Source organism: Chiloscyllium punctatum, chromosome 17 (genome assembly GCF_047496795.1).
Source record: "Chiloscyllium punctatum isolate Juve2018m chromosome 17, sChiPun1.3, whole genome shotgun sequence".
Classification (NCBI taxonomy): Eukaryota; Metazoa; Chordata; class Chondrichthyes; order Orectolobiformes; family Hemiscylliidae; genus Chiloscyllium; species Chiloscyllium punctatum.
This window is the reverse complement of record NC_092755.1, coordinates 51,442,987-51,466,369: the sequence shown is the minus strand read 5'-3', so window position 1 is coordinate 51,466,369 and position 23,383 is coordinate 51,442,987. Positions and strand designations below refer to the sequence as shown.

The 23,383-nt window shown below is 41.4% G+C and overlaps 1 protein-coding gene across 4 annotated transcripts in view; it reads right to left on the bottom strand.

The window, feature by feature from the left end:
* Positions 1–844: 844 nt before the first annotated feature.
* The window catches only part of ypel1 (yippee-like 1), a 45,584-nt gene continuing 23,045 nt past the window's right edge, over positions 845–23,383 (bottom strand). For all 4 annotated transcript variants that reach the window (XM_072587118.1, XM_072587114.1, XM_072587117.1 and 1 more), the window contains exons 3-5: positions 15,416–15,459; positions 5,665–5,773; positions 845–3,627 (exon numbers count right to left, since the gene is read on the bottom strand). In XM_072587118.1, coding sequence (XP_072443219.1) covers positions 3,538–3,627; positions 5,665–5,773; positions 15,416–15,459 — 243 coding nt within the window. In that variant the 3' untranslated portion in view covers positions 845–3,537. The remainder of the gene's footprint in view (positions 3,628–5,664; positions 5,774–15,415; positions 15,460–23,383) is intronic.

The following is a 23,383-nucleotide window of genomic DNA, read 5'->3' as shown; positions in this document are numbered from 1 at the left end:
ATTGACAATCACTGGAAAAAGACATTTTGTCAAAAGTTGTGTCCCAAGACTTGGAATTTCTTGTTTTTGGCAGAAAGTGTAAGAGGAAACAACACTTTTCTGCATTAGGGAGTGCTGACTGATTGGCAAGTTAACTTGCCAAAGGCATTGCCAAAATCAATGCAGCAGTTTGAGGATGACAGTTGAATTTTGAGGCAAGCAGGTTGACTGATTGGTTAAGACATTTGTTGCTACGAGGAATGAACCAAATAGGCAACAAACATTCACCAAGTTGAAGCAGGCATAATCAGTTGACACGTTCTATCTGCAAAGAACAGAGCCCTATGTATTAACATACATGGCTTCTTGAATGCAGGCAGCAAGAATATGTTGGAATAGACACAATGTGTACATGTTCATTCTGTCTGCGTACTGGAAGCTAATTAATACACAGACCCTGTTCTTTGCCGGCAGAGAGAACATGTACACATTGCACCTACTTCATCTCTATAAAATAGGCAAGAGGCATTGCTGGTGCATTCGACAGGGCAACGTCTTGACCGAGCAGAGCCAATCAGGTTTTAAAACTGTGAAAGAGTTTAAATTGAAGTCAGTAAACATCCATTCTCCAAGCCAACACTCCTGCCAATCAGAATCCACTTACTAATCAATCAGCACTCAAATAACACTGTTTGTCCTTTTAACTGATTATCTTTTATTTGAAAATGAATTGTCCTGATAAGTGGAAGACAAAATGCCTTTTCAATCATCAAGGTTTATATTTCCAAAGGACTGAATGCAAGATCTAGGAAGGAGAAAGAATAGGTTAATGTTTCAAATCTAACCATTCCACCTGGTAATGGCCAACAATTCCACTTAAACCCAATTGAGAGAGAAGCATTTGGAACATTTTAGAGAAAGGGAAGCTCCATTTCAAAGCAAGGTCCAAAAACAGCACACTGCCTTTAAACCAACAATTCTGGCTCAGCATCTCATTCCATCCTCTTGTAAAATAAAAGCAGGAAGGTTCACTAATGTTAGCAGAATCATCTTTCACTTCAGGGTGGAATATACTTCGCACGCAAGAACAATCACAAATTAGCAAACAAAATTGCCAGAAATGTTTTAACTACAACTTCATATATGTTTCTGTTATGTAGGACAGTGCTGCCGTGGCATGAATGCCAGAGACGCCTATCTGTGTGCCTCTCATTGCTGCTAATGTCTCAACCACCATTGACAGACAGGTTGTGTCCTGGTGAAAGTCTTTATTTTAACTCCAGTACAATACAGTGAGTTGCTGCACAAAGTTGATGTAGTTTCAAGACAGATCAGCAAAGCAATGTATAGTCCCAATAGCTATAGGGGAGGGGGGGGGGGGGGGGGGGGAAAGAAAGCATTCAAATGTTTATTTCTCAAAAAATTAAAAGAATTCAGGCATAAAAATCATTACATTTCTAATGCAGAACAAGCTTTAGAACTTGTAATATTATCAACCATTCTTGCAGAAAGCACACTTCTGACTGTCACGTTGCCCTCGCACTAATCAGTCACTACCGATCATTGCTCTTCAGAGCACTGCACACATTCTGGACATATATTAACAACTCTAAAGCCTCAAATCTATACAGAACAAAAATCAGAGAACTATTGTTTTGATTTTGGGAAAGAAAAATACAAAAGTTTAAAAAGTGTTACCCAGTCTCTGAAGGCTAAACCAACAGATTTTACTTGGGAATCGGCCAGCTCATAGGTCTCCCAGATTGATCCAGGAAGAGCTGCATCCACTCCCCACCACCCCAGCCCCATAAATCAATTTTATTAAAAATAAAAAGTTAAAAATGGAGAGAATTTCTCAAAAATAAAAAGAAAACAAACTTTTAAATCAGCTTACAAAGAGACAGTGTGTGTTATGGAAACAAAAGACAAGTTCCAGAGAACAAAAGTGCTCAGGCAGGGGAAGCAAAATTAACTTACCCAGTAAAAATATGTATAAAACCTTAAATATGCTTTTTCTTCTTCTAAATGTACAAAAAATGTTTTTATATATAGGGAAACTGATTTAACAAGATTTTCCATCTGTAGTCTGCTTCAAGTATATAATTTCTGTAGTGTGACCCTGCTGGAAATTGGCTCAGTAACCAGACTGGCCCCATTTTTTTCCCCTCCTTCAACGGCGCTCATGTAACTGGGACCCATCCGCGAAGAGTTCCAAAATCATTGCACCGCACCAGGGAAACAGAATTCTGACAGCAAGAGTGCAGGCAAACAAAAAGTTACATTTAAGCAGTGATAGAAACACTTTATTTGATAGGAAATGAGAGCAATCTCACTTGTGACACTCTTTAAAATTTAAAAAAAAAGGAAAAACATCACAAAAGGAGGAATTTTTTCTTTTCTAGACCTTCCTGTTAACACTGCACAAGAGACTTTTAGCAGCAGAGTGCACCGTTGCATGTAGTGAGCCCACACGACAAAAGAAAATGATTTAACCAGCAAACCATTGCACCCAAAAAAACTATCCACACTCCAACAGGGAATGGCCATCTGCCAAAAAAAAAGGATCATAACAGGAGAATGCAATAAAGGTAAAAATATATAATTATTTTAAAAGGAACAAAAACAAAGTTCTGGTAATGTGTCTAGTTATGAATCCCCATTTCCCAGGCATGTGCAAAGGAACTTCCTGCGTTCATTTAAAGTCATAACGGTCCAAAGACCGGGAGCTCAGCTCTACACTTAGAAAATGGATATCACATCCAGAAGACTTCTCTTTTTGTGCCCGGTTTTATCCAGTGCATTAGTGTACGGCAATACATGGAACCAGCCACATGTCTGTTCTTCAAAAATCAATTTCAGTGGTTCCTCTTTCTCCCCCAACTGTTCCCCATCATCACTGCAGCTGTTGAACACTAGATTCTTGCCTCCTGGACATCAGCCACAGTTTGGAAGTAACAGAAGAAATCAAATGCAAATAATGGGATTCAACTATCTCAATGCCACAACATTGTGACCATTATTCCAATCCCAAAACAACTTGTTTTTAAAAATAAAATTGCTACATTTATGGTGTATGATATATACACATATCCATTAATATACATGTATATACATACATAACTCCCTCCTCAACCCTCTCTATGCTGCTCAGCTCATCCAGTTGTCTAGTGTAAAAGCATGCACAGCTATAGAAGAGATACACAGTGGAGTTTAAAGAAAGGGAAGGGAGGACAGCCAAGTTCAGAAGTCACTTATAAAGCTACACTTCCCAAAAATAAAACTTCAATTATTCTTCTTTCACTCAAACTGTAAAGAGCGCAGGAAACAACAGTTCCTCTATAGATGTCTACAGTGTTTCACAGGAGAGAACACCAAACCTAGACAGAGATTAAAAAAAGCAAAAAGGGCTGACAAGAAGGCGACATCAATGGTTCAGCTGTAAAGTTTTTTTTTAAAAAAGTCAAATGTTATTAAGCTGTCCCATAGCAGAGCATTTTCTGTCCATTAGATCAGCCTCATACAGTCCTAAAAAAGCAGCAGGGGTCTGCAGCACGCTGGTCATTCCCACCCATTGTCTTTAATCATGTGGGCCAATTCAATAATGAATTTTCCTTCTTTATATTTCTGACTGCTCTCAAAGGCATGTTCCTGAAGAGAGAGAGAGAAAAAAGAAAGTGTCAGCAAGGAAAATGTGGTAAAATAAACGCATAACAGCTTATATATCCAAACATCTGAAATGACCAAAAAAAGGAGACTGAACAATAAAATATTAGCAAGATAGGCAATGTCATAGTGATCAAGAGATCCTAAAAGGACCACCGAGGAGTATGGTGAAATAAATAACCTAACATCTTGGCTCAGCCCATGTAAAACTGGTCACTGCATGCACGTGTCACTTTCTCTGGTTCAAAATGTTGCTCATTCCACAAATGCAGTTCCTGGGTTCTGTCACTCCTGATTTCCTTGTGCCCGGATTTATCAAAGAACAAGTGGCTCCTTACTAAGGCATTTTGGTGTCAGTCTAGATCCATAATTAGTCATCTGGTCCTCAACTTTTTCACTAAGTCCATGCTTCTGACGTGCACTGCTCACCCATCTCTCTTGGGATTGGCCAGTGCTGGGATTGAAAAGGTTACCTAACATGATGTCCTACAGAACCAAGGACTCTTGATACCAGTCTCAAAACAGACTGGCGAATGTATTCTGATAACTAGATTTCTAAATCAACCACTTGAAAAGTAAACAAACAAACAGTCATTCTCCCTGGCCACTGGAAGGGTGGAGGCAGAAAAGGATCCCTGATAGTACATGTTACACATTAACTTGACCAGAAAACCACCTTCAGGTGACTGGATCAAGTGCACTTCGGCAAAGAAATTGCACTTGCAGATAGTGGACAATAATGCCTTAATTCCCAATATGCAGGGTCCACACCATGTATGCAATTATGGCCTTGTCCTCAGGCAAAGGTGAAGCCCAGCTGACTGCCACTTCATTGCTGTTTATGAGGAATTCAATAATCCCTCTGCTTAGGCTGAGCAGCCTTTTGAAAGTCACTATAGCTGCAAGATGGGCGGCACAGTGGTTAGCACTGTTGCCTCACAGCACCAGAGACCCGGGTTCAATTCCCGCCTCAGGCAACTGACTGTGTGGAGTATGCACATTCTCCCAGTGTCTGCATGGGTTTCCTCCGGGTGCTCCGGTTTCCTCTCAGTCCAAAAATGTGCAGGTCAGGTGAATTGGCCATGCTAATGTTAGGTGCAGGGGTAAATGTAGATGAATGGGTCTGGGTGGGTTGCACTTTGGCGGGTCAGCGTGGACTTGTTGGGCCGAAGGGCCTGTTGTTTCCACACTAAGTAATCTAATCTAAAAGATGTAAAACTGAAATTGCTGTTTGATCATTTAAAAAGAGAAACTGGATAGGAAATGCTGGAAATACTCAACAGATCAGACAGCTTACATGAAAGAATCACGTTAACTATTTTTGCTTTTACCTACAGGTGCTGCCTGACCTGCTGAGTGTTTCCAGCATTTGTGTAGACAAACATCACCAGGTCAGCTGTGTTCCCCCAGGATGGGAAAGCAAACAAGGGGGAAACCTGATCCTGCCTTTATTCAACAATCACCGGACAGTATTCAAAAACAAAGTGAGCCAAAAAAAGTGGCAGGGAATGAACATTTCCGAGTAAGCGTACCCGGAAAGAGACTGTTCCGAGACATATCTGAAGAGGAAGAGAAAAATGCACAAAGTCAACTCTTTACACAGCTAAAATTGGTCCACCACTGCAGGGAAGTAACAAGCTCCATCCTGCTGCTCTCTCAATGCAATCCACTTCTTAACAAGAGAGGGTGCAATTAGTCACTATTCCAACAGCCCAACCAAGGGCCATTGTAAAAACAGCCACCTAGAAGGACAGTACACTCCATAATGGCACTAGGCATAGGAAAAATTGATCATGTTAGACAACCAGGTGACACGGTTTATATGATTCAGTGGCCCAATAACCTGCTCTGAACATTTAAAGTTTTAGTGCATTCTGAACATCGCCCACTTCAAATTTGAAGGAATGTGATCAGTCAGACATGAAAGGGGGGAGAATAAAAGGAGCCAAAGATTTCATCTCCACTGTCCCCCATGCTCATTCACCAACACCAATGTAGAATAACAGCTACAAGGAAACCTACGTATTTCCATCCCAGAGTGGTTTTGCAGTTTTCACAGTAGATATCCGCTACAGCATGCAATCCCGTCAGCAGCACTCTCTCCTCAGCAGGGCCACAGCCCACATTCACCCTGCACAGAGAAAGATTAGGAGTAGTCAGTCTACTGCTTTTCACATAACAGACCATAAATACTTTAATAGAGCCAAAACATATCCACTGACTGCATTATATTGCTGAGAAGCAAATTATTTTGGAGGGTGGCAAATGATTAAAGGCAAGGTTCTTATTTACAGATTTTGAAGCAGAGAGATTAAAAGGAGCAAACAATGATGGGTGATTTGGAGAACTAGTACAAGTCAATGTTAGAATTTCTAGAAACATTAGGGTTGGAGAGACACATAGGAAGTGAATAGGGACAGATTGAGAAGAAAAAAAAGATTTCAAATTAAATAAAAGAGGGGAACTGGAATGGTTTGGTGAAGACTAACATAATACAAATACAGCTGGGTAAATTTAACTGACAAAGTGAAGGTGGTAGTAACTTCCCAGTATGGAGCAACCGCAGGCAAAAGACAGCAATGTTTATCTTTTAACTTTATTTTGCTAACTTATACCATGAAGAACTAATATAGAACTTTTAGCTTTATTTCTATATTTTTCTACCAATCTATTTCAGCACCTAAGATTTGTACTTTGTACCCAAGATGGCACAATGTGTGGTGGCATTTTCCATTTTGCACTGTACTCCTGTACTTTTGAACTTGAGCACACGTGACAATAAAACCTAATTCTAGATTCAAAAAGAATCATGAAACAGCAATCTCCGCTTTAATGGAAGAAGAAATTGGGTAAATAAAACTGGACATTATAGAACTTTGTGCACCCTCACCCAACAGAGGATACAGGAAATCTGTCTTATTTCAGGTTAAGAGACCCACACTCAAATTGCCAGGTGTAAATGTTTAAAACAAAAATAAACAGCATTCTGGAGAGGAACAAGAGAAGCAATCGTACTACTCTTGGTCCAAATATACAGCAAGGGAGGTCTGTCTCCATTCATTGCCTTACAGATTTTCAGTTCGTGCCCATCTTCGTGCTGTGCAGAGTTTCCAGTGGCATGTTACATGGTTCTCCTGAAATTTAAGTGAGATGGGAGCGGGGAATTTAAACCAGCTCATTTTGCATCCCAAAAGTACTAAATAACCTTGGAAAATCCTACTTCTCCACTGCTCTCCCCAATATTTTAAAGACAATGTACAAAATAGCACATTCTCAGAAATCTGGTCTGTAGTATTTGCACCACACTGTCTGCCATAGAGAAAGTGTGCTGCAGTAACTCACATATGCACCTTCAAAACAGTGACATCTACCACTTGAAAGGGTAAGATCAGCAAATGCATTGCAACACCACCACCTGGAAGTTTCCTTCCAAACCACCTTGCCATTCTGAGTTGGAACAAATGACCATTCCTTCAGTCACAGAGCTAAAATTCTGAAACTCCCTCTAACAACATTATGTGTGACCCTACACCACATGGATTGCAGAGATTGAAGGGGACAGATCAGTTTCTCCATGACATTTAGGGATGGGCAATAAATGCTGGACCAACCAGCAAAATCCACAATCCATCAAAAATTTAAAAACAAACAAACAGGTTCACTATCACTTTTTGTAATGAATTATGGGGCAGTGTGCAATAGTTCCCCCCTTTCCTTCGGTGCAGTCTTTGGTTACAAAGCTGCCAATCAACCACCTTAACAAACCCTTTATTCCACTCTCTTTGCACCAAACTCTTCTTTCTTTCTAAGTTCTTGACGATGTTATCATTTCAAAGGCTTGTGGCTGTACCCATCTTTTTGGAAATTCACTTTACACTGAGGCATGGTGGCTCAGTGGTTAGCACTGCTGCCTCACCACACCAGGGTCCCAGGTTTGATTCCAGCCTTTGATAACTGGCTTTGTGGAGTTTGCATGTTCTTCCAGTGTCTGTGTGGGTTTCCTTTGGGTACGCTGGTTTCCTCCCAGAGTCCAAAGATGTGCAGGTCAAGTGAATTGGCCATGCTAAATTGCCCATAGTGTTGGGTCAATTAGTCAGAGGGAAATGGGTCTGGGTGGGTTACTCTTCGGAGGGTCGGTGTGGACTGGTTGGGCAGAAGGACCTATTTCCACACTGTAGGGAAACTAATCTAATATAAAAATAGGATTTCAGACACTGGTCAGAGTGCTAAAACAACCCTCATCAAAGGTCGCAAGTGATATTTAAATGTCCAACTGTGACCAGTGTGAACTCTATCATTCTACGCTAAACAATCTGCATACACCAGCAACTTTGCATAGATTACAGGGAGTTTTTTTAAAACCTGGTGATTCATAATTCTGACACACTTAAAAATGCCCCAAAGAAACAAAAAATAAAGTCACAAAAGCATTATTAAACTATATTTAACACAAAGCCACTAGATATTGGGCTGGGGGAAAGGAGGGTTGGTGTGGCAAAAGCAGCAAGTTTAAACATTGCAACACAAATAATGGAGAGATAGAATATAAGCCTTGGTAAGTACAAGTTTGCGTATGTAATGAATTCATGATGCAGAATTTAGTAGCCAACAGCTAGATTACAATTTGTCGTACCCTCTTTTTATACAGTTAAATCACTTTTCCTCCTAACTGCAATTTGATATCACACGAGGGGACATTCTCACCTTTACAGAAAGGGAAATGGTTGAAAAGAGGCAGTGAGTGAGCCAGTGAAAAGGCATTGAAAGCAAGAACAAAACAGCACAGGAACAAGCCCTTCTCAGCCCTACAAGCTTGTGCCGCCACATTTTGCCCTTCTATACAAAACTCTCTTCATTTACAGGATCAATATCCCTCTATTCCCTTCCTATTCATGTGTTTGTTCAGGTGCTTCTTGAATGTTGCTATTGTGTCTGTTTGCACCACATCCTCTGGCAACACGTTCCAGGCATTTACCGCCCTTTGTGAGAAAAACTTGCCTCCCACATCTCAAACCTCCAACCCCCCTTGCACTATGAATCCATGTCCTCTAGTAATTGACCCCTCCACCCTGGGAAAAACCCTCACTTTCCATTCTATCCATGGCATTCACAATCTTATAAACTTCTATTGCCTAACCTCCTTCATTTAGTGAAAGTGAACCTGGTCTATCCAACCTTTCTTCATAGCTAAAATCTCCCATACTAGGCAACATCCTGGTTAACCTTTTCTGTACTCTCGCCAAAACATCCACATCCTTCTGGTAGTGTGGTGACCAGAACTGTATGTAATATTCCAAGTCTAGCCTAACTAAAGCTCTATAAAGCTGCAGCATAACTAACTTGTCTAACCTTATACTCAGTGCCCCTTCCAAAGGCAAACATGCCACAAAAAAAAAGGGTGAAAGCATTGTTGGTCTCAGACAAAAGGCCATAAAATCTAAAAAGAGAAAGCTTCTAGAAATTAGAGCCTCTTCCAATATGAAATAAGTGAATCTGTGCGGACATGTTACAATTTCAAAAAGAAAAACCTGTAAAGTTGGGGGAAGATGGGAAATGTTAAACAAATGGAATAAAAACATTTTAATAAACAGAGGCACAGAGAAATAAAGGATGAAAGCCAGGAAAATGGAAGTTAAAAGCAGTCCCAAGCCAACTGCACACTGAAAATGTAGAGATTGGTGACTAGAACAATTGCAATTTACCCAAAACACGGTCTTGTTTTATTTCCTGTCACATACAACCACAAGTTATAAACAGTCTTGGGAGTGGGATGTCTTTGGTCTAGGTGGAGTGAAGTTGATGACTTCAGTCTTCCCAATATTTAGAGGAAATTTCTGCTCATCGTGCGCTAGATGTCCAACAAGCAGTGTGATAATTTAGAGACTGTGAGAAGTGGTAGCGAAGAAGATTGGATACTATTGGATGTATGGAAACTAACCCTTTCTCTTTTGGGTATTGTTGATGAGGGGCAGCATGTAAGTATGAAGTAGAGGGGGGTCAAGGACGCATCCTTAGGCGGTGATGACCTGGAGGTAATACCGATAGACTAGACCATAAATCCAGAGACCCAGGTAAAGTCCCAACATGGCAAATGGTTAAATTTAATTTCATATTTAATTAAGACCCTAATGATGAGTCAGCCACATTGCTGTAGGTCTGGAGTCACATTTAGGACAGACCAGGTAAGGATGACAGTTTCTTTCCCTAATGGATATTGAGAAAACCCATGTCCATTAGGGAAAGAAACTGTCATCCTTACCTGGTCCGTCCTAAATGTGACTCCAGACCTACAGCAATGTGGCTGACTCTTGATTGCCCACTGGGTCATCAGGGATGACCTAGCCAGCAATATTCACATCCCATGAATGAATTTTAAAAAACAAATCTACAGAGCTGGAAGAAAAGAGTCATTACAGGATTCTCTGTCTGTGACCATGTAGTCAAAGAATACAACGAGGCAAGTACACTTGCACCCAGCTGGATGAGTGTATGAGGTGTTCAGGAGGATAGTGTGGTCAACAACAGACAGGTGGAAAAGTGTTTGTTTACTACAATCACTGTCACATGTGGGATGTCATTTGTTACATTAAATTGTTTCAGAATATGACATACATGGAAACAGGATTTGGGAGGGATTAAAACATCCAGGGTTTTTGGGGATGGGGGGGGGGGGGGGGGGGGGGTTGCAATTGTGACAGGTGCAAAAGGTTCAATTAACAGATGTTTTGAAGTGGGGGGGGGGGGGGGGTTCTGGTGAAGTGGAGGTGACAGGAAGGGTGCCATGATGGTAGACAGCTGTGATACTGGTAAAAGTTGGAGAATGCAAACTGATAAGAGGGTAGCATCATACTGTTCCCTCTCCCCACCACCACACCCGATCCACTAAATTAGTGCATCAAGCCAGTTGTTTTGGGATAATCCTGCCTTACATGTGCACAAAGCAACAGTAATGTGTATATTTGTGAACATCAGTAAGATACCTCCAGGTTATCACCTAAGGACACATCCTTGCCCCCCCCCTCTACTTCACACTTACACACTGCCCCTCATCGACAATATCCAAAAAAACCTTTAAAATTATCACACTGCTTGCTGGGACACCTAGCACAGGATGAGAAGTTTCCTCTAAATATTGGGAAGAGGAAAGTCATCAACCCAATCCCCAGAAACCAAGGTTGAACCGGACAGTTTATAACTTGTGGTTGTATGTGACAAATTACGAATAGAGTCAACCCCATATCTGTGCTGTCAAAAGACCAATATTTTCCATTCCCCAGCACTCCTGCCTCAAATCATCACTTTGTTCTATTCAGGCTGACGTGCACTAGCTGGACTCCCATGTCCCACCCTCCACATACTTATGAAGCCTATATTAAGTTCTATTCACCCATTATTCCTGTATTTACTGGTCTGCAGTGGATGCCACTCAAGAAACATCTTGCTTTGAGGTTACATCTTTTAATCCAAGTCAACAGCTCTAATGTTGACCCTTTCAACTTATTGGTGCTCCTTTCACTGCTGGTTCCTCTGCATCCCCAATTTTAATTGCTCCACCATATCAGTAATCTTTCAACTGCCAAAGTTTACCTCCTTTAAGATGTTCCTTAGAAATTGTTTGATAACAGACTGTTTTACTACATTTAAAGAGATGCTCTACAAATCCAAGTAGTCTGTGTTACAATTACTTAAAATGCAGCACAAGCTTTGTTGTGGAACAGATTTAAAAAGTGATATGTCAAAAAATAAAATATATAAAGAGAAAGCAGAAAAACACTCAGCTGGATTATGTTGGATTTGAGAATGCAAACTAGTTCAAATGTGTTAAGGGGTGGGCAGAGGGAAAGAGAAGAAATAAGGAGGAAACAGCATTTGATTCCATATTTAACGCAAGTGCATTACCCCGGAGTGAACAGAATGTGGAGCTTGCTTGCGCAAGGAGTGATCAAGGTAAATAATACACATGCATAGACTGAAGTAGAAGTGAGATAAATACATGGACAAAGAAATGGAAGGTTATACTGACTAGGTTATACGAAGACAGATAGGAAGGGGCAGGGAATGTGTATATATGAACCATAAAAGTAGACCATAAGCCACATTTATGTGCATAACTATGTAAATGCTAAAATTACAGCAATTTCTCATCATGAAGTTCTTGCATTCAGCTGTTATAAAAATTTTCAATATATAATTTCAGTTGCATCACACTAATCTTTTGCTATAAATTCTGTCTTACAATCTTATATTCCACAATCACCTGATGAAGGAGCGGCGCTCTGAAAGCTAGTGCTTCCAAATAAACCTGTTGGACTATAACCTAGTGTTGAGAGATTTTTAGTTTTAAAAAAAGGCTGTCCTTTAGAGCTGCTGGAGACTGGTACGGATGGAAAGGATAGGACAGGACGGTCCTGTCTCAGCAACTTAACTGAATATGTATCATTATCAGTTTGAAAGAGGATGGAAGCCCAGTTAAAAATCAAAACCTTTCTGGAACTCTTGATTACAATGAAATGGTCATGGGTACTGAGTTGGTGTCAGGACTTCTGGAAGGGTGTCAGAGTGGGTGGGGTGGGGGAAATAACAAGGGGGAAGAAACTTAAGATAGTGCGCTGCAGACTAAAGGTCAACATTTAACACCTATTCCTAATTGCCCTGGACTAAGATGATTGAGCAAGTGACTAAAAGGACACAAGACTGCAAGAATGTGAAATTTTAAAAGGATGGGGGAGGAAGAAAAAAGGGAGTCGGTGAAGTGAAGCCTAAGATTCTGTCTCAATGCCCGTATTCACTCAAGAATGGCATTACAGCCAAACTCAATCTTATTCCCATTAGATATCCACACACACATCTCAGCATAACCACTGGGAAGCAAACATTGAGGGGGCACTTGGCCCACTTAATCACCCTTCATTTCAAATCCCCAGCCCACAGGTATCAGCAGTTGCCAAAATACTTCTCCCTCTAGTGAACTTTAAACTTGCTCAGTACTCAAGATCTCCCTGATTTAAAACAGTCCAGCACAGAGAAAAAAAACTTGCTGACAGATTAAAGAGATTTTACAGCATGGAAGAGGCCCTTCATCCTGCTGGGTCCACAACTGTCTAATATTTTAATCATTCCTTAAGCATTGGACCTGTGGCTTTGTATTCAGATAAGCTCTTGCACACTACTCAAACATCTTGCAGGATCCAATCTGTACCATATTTTGAGGCAGTGAATTCCAGACACGCAACCTTTGGGTGGAAAAAAAACCAGGTCTTCACATCCCTTTGAAACCTTTTGCTCCTCCCCTTCAAACTATGCCCATGGTCACTGATCTCTCTATCAAAAGGGGAAAGGTCCCCTTCTCCTCCCTCCTTCCCCACCTCTCCCCCCCCCCACCCCCCCCCCACCTTATAGCCCTCCATCTGATAGCTATCCCACACCCTCTTCAAACTTCTCTGATCCAAGGAAAACTACCCCAGCCCATCTAGTCTCCAGTGATTTTAAAAAAGCCTTTTAAAAAAAAAAAGAATCACCAGCAGAATTGGAAGAACAAACTAATCCAAAGCTAGCAAGCGCAAAAGACCATTGTTATTTTATTCAAAAGAAGCGCGGAAGGAAAGTACCCTCCCTTTCAAGTTCCTTTAGCTTGCCAAAAGGAAATACATTGCTCAAAGCCACTCAACCTTACTGCATATAACCATAACTGAATACTTAGGAAGTCAACAAATCACACTCAGATATTCAAATAACTGGCTTGAAACTGAAATGGCTAGAATGACAAAACGTTGAAAAAACAGATGGCATTCCAATTCCACAAGAGATTAACCAAATCACAGCATGGGATCAATTGCCTCGACTTGAGTTGTGGGACGGACACCATCACCATTACGTAGTGACACCCATCGGCAAGAGGAGTGCAAAACTGACCACGGTACCTTCTATAGCCAAACATCCTGCTGACACTGAAGTCAAACTATTACACAAAGTACATTTTTGAAATCAAAAAGGCAGCCAACATCAAGAACCATGAAAATGAGAAAGAAAAATTAGGTTAACTTCCAACTATTCTCCTGTACAAGGGAGAAATTTCAAGACAATTGCTAGACTGAGAAAGTAGACAAGAACCACAGGAAGCTTTAAAGCACTTGGTAATCCAAAATAGAGACCAGCCCTTACATTTCTTCAGTTCAGTATGTAAAGAAGTGTGAAGCCTCTTCACCTTAGGTGAGACTGCTCTATCCAAGGTCCATGACAGATTACATAATAGACTTTTCTATCAGCAATAATTCCATGTTCTTCCTAGATCATTCCCAAAATAAAAAATAAACAAGAAGTGACCTCATTAGCTCCACAATCACTTAGGAAAACCAACAATTTTATAATTCAATATACTGTATATTCTCTCATTTGTTTACAGCTGTGTACAATGTTATCTTGTATTTCAACACTTTGGTGACGTACTAACAAAACCACACAAAAACACATTTTACAGAAACAGATTACTTTGCTTGCAGCAATTTTATACCAGAGAAAAGCTTCCCAAAGCCACATTGTATTCAAACTACTGGAAGAGCATATTCTACTTTTGAAATATCTATTTTATTCTTGAATAGACAAATGTGAGAAACTGGAAATATCCACAAGAATTAGAACCTCCAAAGTTAAAATACAAAAGCGTAGAACAGGGCTGGTCCAAGCAATATACATCAAGGTATGAAATTAGTGATCCATTTTGATTTAGTCCCCTCCTTCTCTCCCTACATCTGCCTTCACTTTTTCCTCACGTAAGCATTGCTCTAATCAGACTTTGCTCGTTAATGCTTCACTAGCCACATGGGTGCTTTCCTAGTGATGGAAAACAAAGAATAAAGTTTTAGCACAGCCACAGGTGATTTGAGGAAATATTAAAGCACTACTACAAAACCCAAATGGAAAAAAACAAAGCCAGAGTCACCTCACTTAAAAAACAAAAAAAAAGTTGTAAGATTCACAAGCACTTCCAAATGACTAACAATCACCCATACCATCAGCAAGTTGCCATTTAATCCTGAAATTTGTTTACACTGTTCTTAATACATTTCCTTCAAATGTTGAGCAAAATAAACAAAAAAACCTGGTAGGGTTCCTCAAACACTGCGGAAGAAATTGCAAGCACCCATAACGCAGCATCAGCAAATACTCTTCCATATCCAAAAGGCATAGGCCTTTATAATGGCAAGAGGAACTCCAACCCTACCTATGACATATTCATCAAATGTCTCACCCATAATTCTCCTACCTGACACCCAACGATTCTGTAACCCAGCAGAAACCACCCTCCAAACCACACACTCCAGTACGGCCTCTCCCCAATCCAATTTCTTATTCAGCAAACCAGACAACCAGAAACTGGTGCCCTTTGCATAAGCAAGTCCTGATACGTAATGATAGAGTCCGACCCATTGCACATACAACAGCACCACTCCCAGTAAACTTAAAAAATTAAAAGCAACAAGTTGGGTTCAAGCACAAAGCTTTAAGAGGTCTTTTAATGGGACACCATTGAAGGGATTTCTGTTTTGACATATGATCAACAGACACTCCAACCATTTCATATTCTTGTGTAATGCAATTTTATGTCATGTGTCATTGAGAGGCAGAAGTTTAAGCAGGGAATGTTGTTTTAAGTCCCATCAACTATCTCCCCCACCACACATACGTTTGTAAAAAAACTGTCCCTCATCTCGAAGAACTTTCATATTTGAAACTTAAAATAAAAAAAAAAATCAGCAAACAGAGCCACACTTACACGGAGTTGAACAGGTATGCACGTCCCTGGCTACCTTGGAACGACTGAAAAAGAAAAAAAGATAAAGATTAACATGTTTGGGACCAGAATGAACTAAAGACTTCAAACTGAATTCATCCTGTATAAAAATAGCTGAGCTCTAATTTCCACACTGGTTAGCATGTGGGTTCCACCCAAAAAGGCCTACTTTAAACCAAAAACCCTAATTAAGTACGTGTTCAGACATACAAACTCAGAAGTTGGTCAGCAAAAGAGAAACCATCTATTTACTACAAAAATGATACTTTAAAAAGGGAACTTGGTTTCAGTTTGATTTTTTAAAAAAAAATGTCCTGTTCAGATTTAAAAGTTCTGACCATCTTAACCTCAATGATCCTTCATTCTTGGCCACCATTGGGATTATAGGATGTGGAGTGGGGAAACCGGGGAGTATGGCTTATGTATAGTCAAGCAACTAAGCACTGGAAACCAGTCAATATTAGAAACTCAGTTTCTGGAAAAGAAGGCAGATAACATTTCAGGAGTTATTACCTCTGCCTCAGGATACCCAGTGAGAAGTGCACTTAGAATCTTTTGACCTCTCTAGATGAGAGCACAAACACACCCAGTATGGTTTGACAGTGATGTCTGACTGAGGCAGAGTGCACAGTATTCCAGAGTAATAGCTGCAAATAGTCACAAATAAGTTTAAAACATAAGCACGAGCAACAGCAAGACAGAGCGAAAACTAAAAAAAAACCTGAGGCAAACAATAGGGATGGCTGATAAGCCGAGGGGTAGGGGGATAAATGCTGGGCAGGGCATTAACAAAAAAGGGTGTATGGTGGAAAACAGGTTGTATGGATTGCGCTCAGCAGAGCCAACACAGAACTGGGGGAGGTAGCAAACTTGGTGGGGGGGGGGGGGACACTCACGGTCTGAGATCATTAAATTTGCAGTGGGACGGTTCTACCAGACTGGTGATTTGAAGAAGAATGTAGTGGCTCGATTAGTAAGTTTGTAGACAACATAAAGATTGGAAGATTGCCAGCCAATACAGCAGAATATAGACTGGCTGAAGACTTGGATGGAGAAATGGCATATTGAGTTTAAGAGGGACAAATGCATTTTGGAGACGTATACAGTAAATGGCGATCTTTAGTCGCATCCAAATACAGAAACACCTAGGCATACACGTCCATAGTTTCCTGAAAGTGACAACACAAGTAAGTAAGGTGGTTAAGGCAGCATATGACATGCTTGCTTTCAGTTGGGGCACAGAGTATAAAAATTGGCAAATTATGTTGGAATTGTATAGAACTTTACTTAGTCTACATTTGGGATAGTGTGTACAGTTCTGATCTCCAAACTACCAGGAACAATGTGGAGGCTTTGGAGAGAGTACAGAATCAGATGTACTAAGATGTTGCCTGGTTTGGAGGATATTGGCTATCAGGAGAGATTGGACAAACTTGGTTTGTTTCACTTGTATGTCAAAAGGATGAGGGCAATGTGATGGAAGTTTACAAAATTATGAGAGGCATCGATTGAATTGATAGTTGCAGTCTTTTTTCCAGGGTGGAAATGCCAATTACCAGGGGACATCAGTTTAAGGTCAAGAAGGGATAAGTTTAAAAAGGAGATGTTTCAAGGCAAGGTTTTTTTTCAAAAAGTGGGTGCTAAGTGGTGGGAATACACTGCCACAGGAGGTAGTGGAGACAATAGCAATGTTTTAAGAGGCAACTCAATAGCTACATGAATAGGCAGGGGAGGGGATATGGACTGTGTAGAGGCAGAAGATTGAGAAACTGTCAGTGCAGTCTTGATGTGCTGAAGGGCCTGTTCCTGCCCTGTATTGTTCAAATGTTCTTTGATATCCAGCCAGATGAGTGGAGCTTTAAGAACGCTGCAGTCGGCCGGAGACAAAGCTAGCCTGGAAACCTGCTGTGCTAAAGTGACAGGCAACTGGAAGCTCAAAATCATATTTTAGGGATGAGGATTGGATCAGGATGTCCCAGAGGGAATGGTCCCTGCAGAACTCCAACAAAGGAACAGGAGGGAGTGGGATATTGTGCCAGTTGGTCACAGGGAGAGAGAGAGAGAGAGAGAGACTTATAATCTCAAAAACATCCACTATTTTCCCCTCAAAAAAAGTCAAGGATTCCCAAACAGTGTCCATATCAAACTCAATTCCTGCACTTCTGCCTTCACCCCTTCCCTTCCAACAATAATGTTATGGTGCCCCAGTTCTCACTTTTCGCCCCAAAGGATCATAAGCCACCACATTTCTCCCCACCCCACCCCCTTCCACCAGGATACCAGCAGACGGTCCTGTCAGCATTCTGCAAGGTATCCTGAGAGAACAGTCCCTGGTCTACTCCTCCTTCACTCCCCACATCCCACATCATTTACTCATGCACAATTGCAGAAGATGTTTGAATGTTTAACATCTCCCTCCTCACTATTCAAGACTACAAACATACCTTCCAGGTGAAGCAGCAATTTACCAGTACTTCAGTCTAGTTTACTGTATTCGTTGCTCACAACATGGCCCCCTCTGCAGTGGTGAGAAACCAACAGGCTGGGCAACCACTTTAAGGAACACCTACCCTTACCCTCTGCCTGTAAAATGATCGAGCTTCCAGCTGCCTGCCTTTGCCAATGCGTCTCTCTCTCTCAAGCCTGCTGCAATGCTCCTGCAAAGCTCAACGCAAACCGAAGCAACACCACCTCATCTTCTACCTAGCTACCTTACAGGCTTCAGGACTCAACATTGAGTTTAACAATTTCACTTCTCTATGGGGATAGGTAACAAACATGCTCCAGGATCCTGCCTTGTATGAGCTGCTCCAAACACTGCCAACCCATTTCCCACCATTGACAGTTTCTCATTAACAGAGGAAAATAATCATTTCAAGCAAAAGCCCTTCATCCCTGATGAAGGACTTTTGCCCGAAATGTTGATTCTCCTGCTCCTCGATGCTGCCTGACCCACTGTGCTTTTCCAGCACCACACTCTCGACTCTGATCTCCAGCATCTGCAGTCCTCACTTCCTCCCAGCTTCTCGTGAAACACACTGTCTAACATTTATCTCCTTCTCAATTGAAGGATAATGTCATGGCTTGCCTGTTTATCTCCTTCCTCTTCCCCCCCCCAGCACTTAGTACAGATGCTGAAAATCTGAAGCAAGAACAAAATTTATAATTTGGTTCACCGTACTTCAAAAGTCCAACACACGACGAGGACGAGAATTGGTTACTTAAAAAGCCTGCACTGAAATCCACAGGCAACAGAATAATTGATTTCTCCTAATTTGTACTTACTTCCTATTAAGCGCGCGATCATTTTTTTTCTTTTAAGATGGCTCTCACTGAATATCTGGCCACTAGATTCATCACCTGCAGGTCCTCCAAAGTGCGAGACATTTGAAACGAATTAGATCTTTCAATATTAAATAATTCTAACAAGCATGAGCAATCGGAATTACAGTGGCCTGTACCATGGAACCATGGAACCACCTCCAGAATGATCAGATTTTCAACTCACTTTGTTATGGACAGCACACTGTACATTCCGTTAATAAGTTGGCACAAGTACTTATTTGTTGCTGAGAACGTGCCAAAGTTGATGAGAGAGAGTGAAGGCGGACATTAGTCAGGAACAAAACCAACTGTGTGCAGCAAGCATTTCTGATTGGTCCCACATTACATAATCTTTCCATTACCAACAGGAAACCCACACCTCTCCTGGCAGTACAAGGTTACAGCTGGGAGAGTCCAGAACTTCTCTCCTGTACCATCGTGTCAGCTAACCTAGAGGGATACTGCAGCTTTTCAGTGGTTCTATACTGCTTCATCATCCCCTGTGCTTCAGGACTGCAATGTTCATGACAGAGAATTATTTCAAATTATAACAACAGAATGCGGCTGAATGCCAACAGGAAACAAAATTAATAAAAACACTTTTTAAAGCAGCTAAATTTGGAAATTGTAGTGACTGGTACTGTAGATCCATAGTTAGGTCATCAAGGACAAAAGCCAATATTACAGGTCAACCCATAATCAATTACAAGAATCACCCACCAGTTACACTGGAGAGAGTAATCCACTCCACTTGCTCAGTGACAAATGCACACAGGCAAAGATCACAAACTACTGTTGAGGTGCAATCTTAGGCCCATTCCACTTTGCCTGCAATGTGGCCTATCTATTTGCCATCAATCAGTAGCATAAACAGATGTTGGTAAAGATCTAAGTGTCTAGACTATCCCCTATTGGTTCTCTGTACAGGCTGAACATACCCAAAATGAGTGTGTGAACTTAGCTAGAGAGGTAAGAGACAATCAAGTCCAGACCGGAGAGGTGAGCTTCCCTCGAAAAGCAAATTGATTTAACAAAACACACCTGAGCAGCTCAATAGCTCAATGTTTCTGTTATTCCAATGAAACATCACAGCAACTGATGACATCTTAGTAACTTCCAGAAACACAAATACAACTTAAATACAGCAGAGATTCAATATCATTGGTGGTTCCTTGCAGACAAGGATGACTCTTTCCACACTCAGGGTGAGTACATAGGTGGCTGTCCAGTCCAACGCAACTTCTGCAGGCTGTTACACTTGGGGCAAAAGGCATTCATGGGAAGTGATTGATGGGGCACAGATGTGGCAGCACGCTCCTTATGCTGCTTTTGCCTGGCTTCCGCTTTTCCCCGACAGCAAGTGTGGTCAGTGCCTTGATGCTGGCCTGGTCAATGATGCTGGTATTGGCGCATCTTTCTCATAGAACATAGAACAATACAGCACAGAACAGGCCCTTCGGCCCACGATGTTGTGCCGAACTTCTAACCTAGATTAAGCACCCATCCATGTACCTATCCAAATGCCGCTTAAAGGTCGCCAATGAATCTGACTCTACCACTCCCACGGGCAGCGCATTCCATGCCCCCACCACTCTCTGGGTAAAGAACCCACCCCTGACATCTCCCCTATACCTTCCACCCTTCACCTTAAATTTATGTCCCCTTGTAACACTCTGTTGTACCCGGGGAAAAAGTTTCTGACTGTCTACTCTATCTATTCCTCTGATCATCTTATAAACCTCTATCAAGTAAACCTCTATCTCCCCCCAAGATTTGTAGCATCTTGTGCAGACAGCAAGAGCTGTACTTTTCCAGCACCTTGAGATGTCTGCTGTTGACAATCCACTTCTTAGAGCCACAGCTATAGAACCCATCCATATAGGATGGCAGGAACCACCACAGCTCTATAAACCATGAGCTTGTTATCAGATCGGATGAGGTTGTCCTCAAATACCCTTTTCATCAGGTGGCAGAGGGTTGTGCTAGCAGACTGGAGGCAGTGCTGGATCTCTTCAATAGCTGCTTTGGTTGACAAGACTAGAGGCATTGGAAATGGACAAGGTTTTCTAAAGGCTCAATAACCATCTCACCAGATTACAACACATCAGGGGTTTTAATTGTCACAATCCTTTAATTTGCCCCATGTTGTTCTAAACCTCCTTAGAGTATGTAAATGCACAACTCAAACCAGATCCCTTATGAAAAACTTTGCAAACAAACGATAGGATGAGCAGGAAACAGAATCATTAAATACAGGGAGAACTAAAAGCATGATTGTTGGGAAAAAAATATTAATCCCAAAAGACTTGAGACAGATCACAAAAGAAAATTATGCATTAGAAGTTCTGAGAACAATGGTGAATAAAGGATTCGCTTTCAATTATGAAGCAGAGGCAAATGGTGACATGGAGTTGGCCTGCTGCACGAACACAGCCCATAGTGGTGCAGATGAATAAAATTAAAGATATTCACAGGGGCAAACAAAAAAGTATCACTTGCATCAGGGAGATGCAAGAAGCAATAAGTGGCCCAAAAGGTGAGTGATATAAATTGCCAGCATGGATTATTGCTCCTCAGGTCAAGTAATGCTTACATGGAACCCCACTGCACCGCCACTTTCCACCACCACTGCCTCTGCCTCAAGCCACAGATACCAAAACATCAACAAGCCATCAGAATTACCAGGCACTATTCACCCATGCTGATCGCGGCAAATTTTGTCTCTTGCCTGAAGTTAGATTTCACTGACAAACCTTCCACAACTTCCTGCATCCAACACCTCGTGAAATTGTAAGTGCTCACTCCTACAACATTGCCCATCTGCACGAGTGATGGAGAATACACAAGCCATGACCAGTGAAAGTCAGGCAACAAACACACTCATTAGGTTCATGCATTTTTTTTTAAAAAAGGTTCATCTATAAGCAAAGGAACAATGACCCAGGAAAAACAGATGCAGCAGGAAATCAGTGTACCCCAGCAACGCAAGGAAAACAGGCCAACCACGGGCAGACGGATATTGTACTGGCCAACACGTTTCGTATTCCAAAGCCAGGTGTACAAACCCCCAGTCAGAATGATTAAGTTTTCGGGGTTAATAAAGTACATTAAACACATCCTTTTGGGGAACAGGTTCCACAAAATTTGTTCAAGTTCACTGCCAGCCCCATGCCATGCTATTACAGAGGTCTCAGTCTCAGGTTTAGAAAGCCTGGCTTACCAAGGAATGGCAGCAGGCATCCTTGTTGCTAACAATTCTGTTGGATTAATACCAGAAAAGAGGGGGGAAATAAAATGTAGAAATTAGCCCGAGAAGAAAGGACACTCCCACACGTATAGACAACATAAGAGAAGGGTGAGAGATTGAGGGGGAAAATGGTACGTACACACACACACAGTTGAATCCTAATACAAAGGCAAAAGGAAAACAAAAATGTACAGGAAATAATATTTTGCAAAATTCCCAAAAAATGTTATGAAGAAACGCAGGCAAAAAAAAAACTAGTTAAACAATAGGAAATCCATCAAAAGACGAGGGATGAGAAATCGCAGAAATTTGAAACAGTTACCACCCTCAGCCACTCACATTCTTTAACCAGAGGATGGGTTAATAATTAAAATGAGAGAATGGGAACAAAAGTGTCAGAAGTTGCAAAATCGAGCCAACTGACTAGACATCAAGGAAAAGCGTGTGCAGGTTGCTGTCAGCTTATGCAAAAACAACAAAAAAGGTATCTAACCTTCTGCCTTCACTTGGGAATTCTTCCTCCTCTCAAAACACAAGTTTCAATTTATAACTGATGAAGGAGGATACAAACAAACCTGATCATTTCTATTAAGTACTGGGATAAAAATAGAAACACTTCTGGGCAGCAAAAGGCTGTTATTTGTATTGGCCATCATTCTGTAATCCCACAAAAACAGAGGGAGTGGCGCAGCAGGAAAAGTTATAGCTGAAAGGAAAGAGCCTCTTCTTCCTAGTACCACCCAAGTTCCACTCCCTGTACTAACACTGTATGCTGCCTCTCCATGAGATCACCCTCTCCTCCCCTCTTGAGAGAGCCATTACAAAAATAAAAAGGTCCTCATCACTCCCATCCAAATGCTAGCCAGAGCTGGCTCTCCGGATGCTCACTTGTGCAAAACTCCTCCAGCTTCCATGAAACTACATCTTTGAAATGGGCATCTGCGGTTTTCACAGTACAGAGCTGAGTGCACCGGTAAACAGAAGCTGCACAGAAAGGCAGGCAAAAGGAAGAGCCCAACAGTAAAACAAATAAAAACCTTTCATCAGGCAGGAATGGCATAGAAGCTGGGAACAAAATATAAGAGCAAAGCTGTACTGCTTTTAAGTTTCTCTTCATTATTTGGCCCCAACATCTGCCAGAAGTTGTTGTTAACTCCTGGCAAGAAAAATCTGTGCAGGTTGGGTTCAACATCTAAGCTCACATGTTAAGCCTTGGTAGGTGTTATCAGCTGGCTGTTCAATTACAAGAGACACTGCAGCAGTCAGATGAATGCCTACGGTGTACGAGGTGGCCATTTGTTATTCTGTCCATGTACAGGAAGAGTATCCAATTAACTCAATTCTGTACAGCCTGAAATTCCTTTTCAATTTCCTTTGGA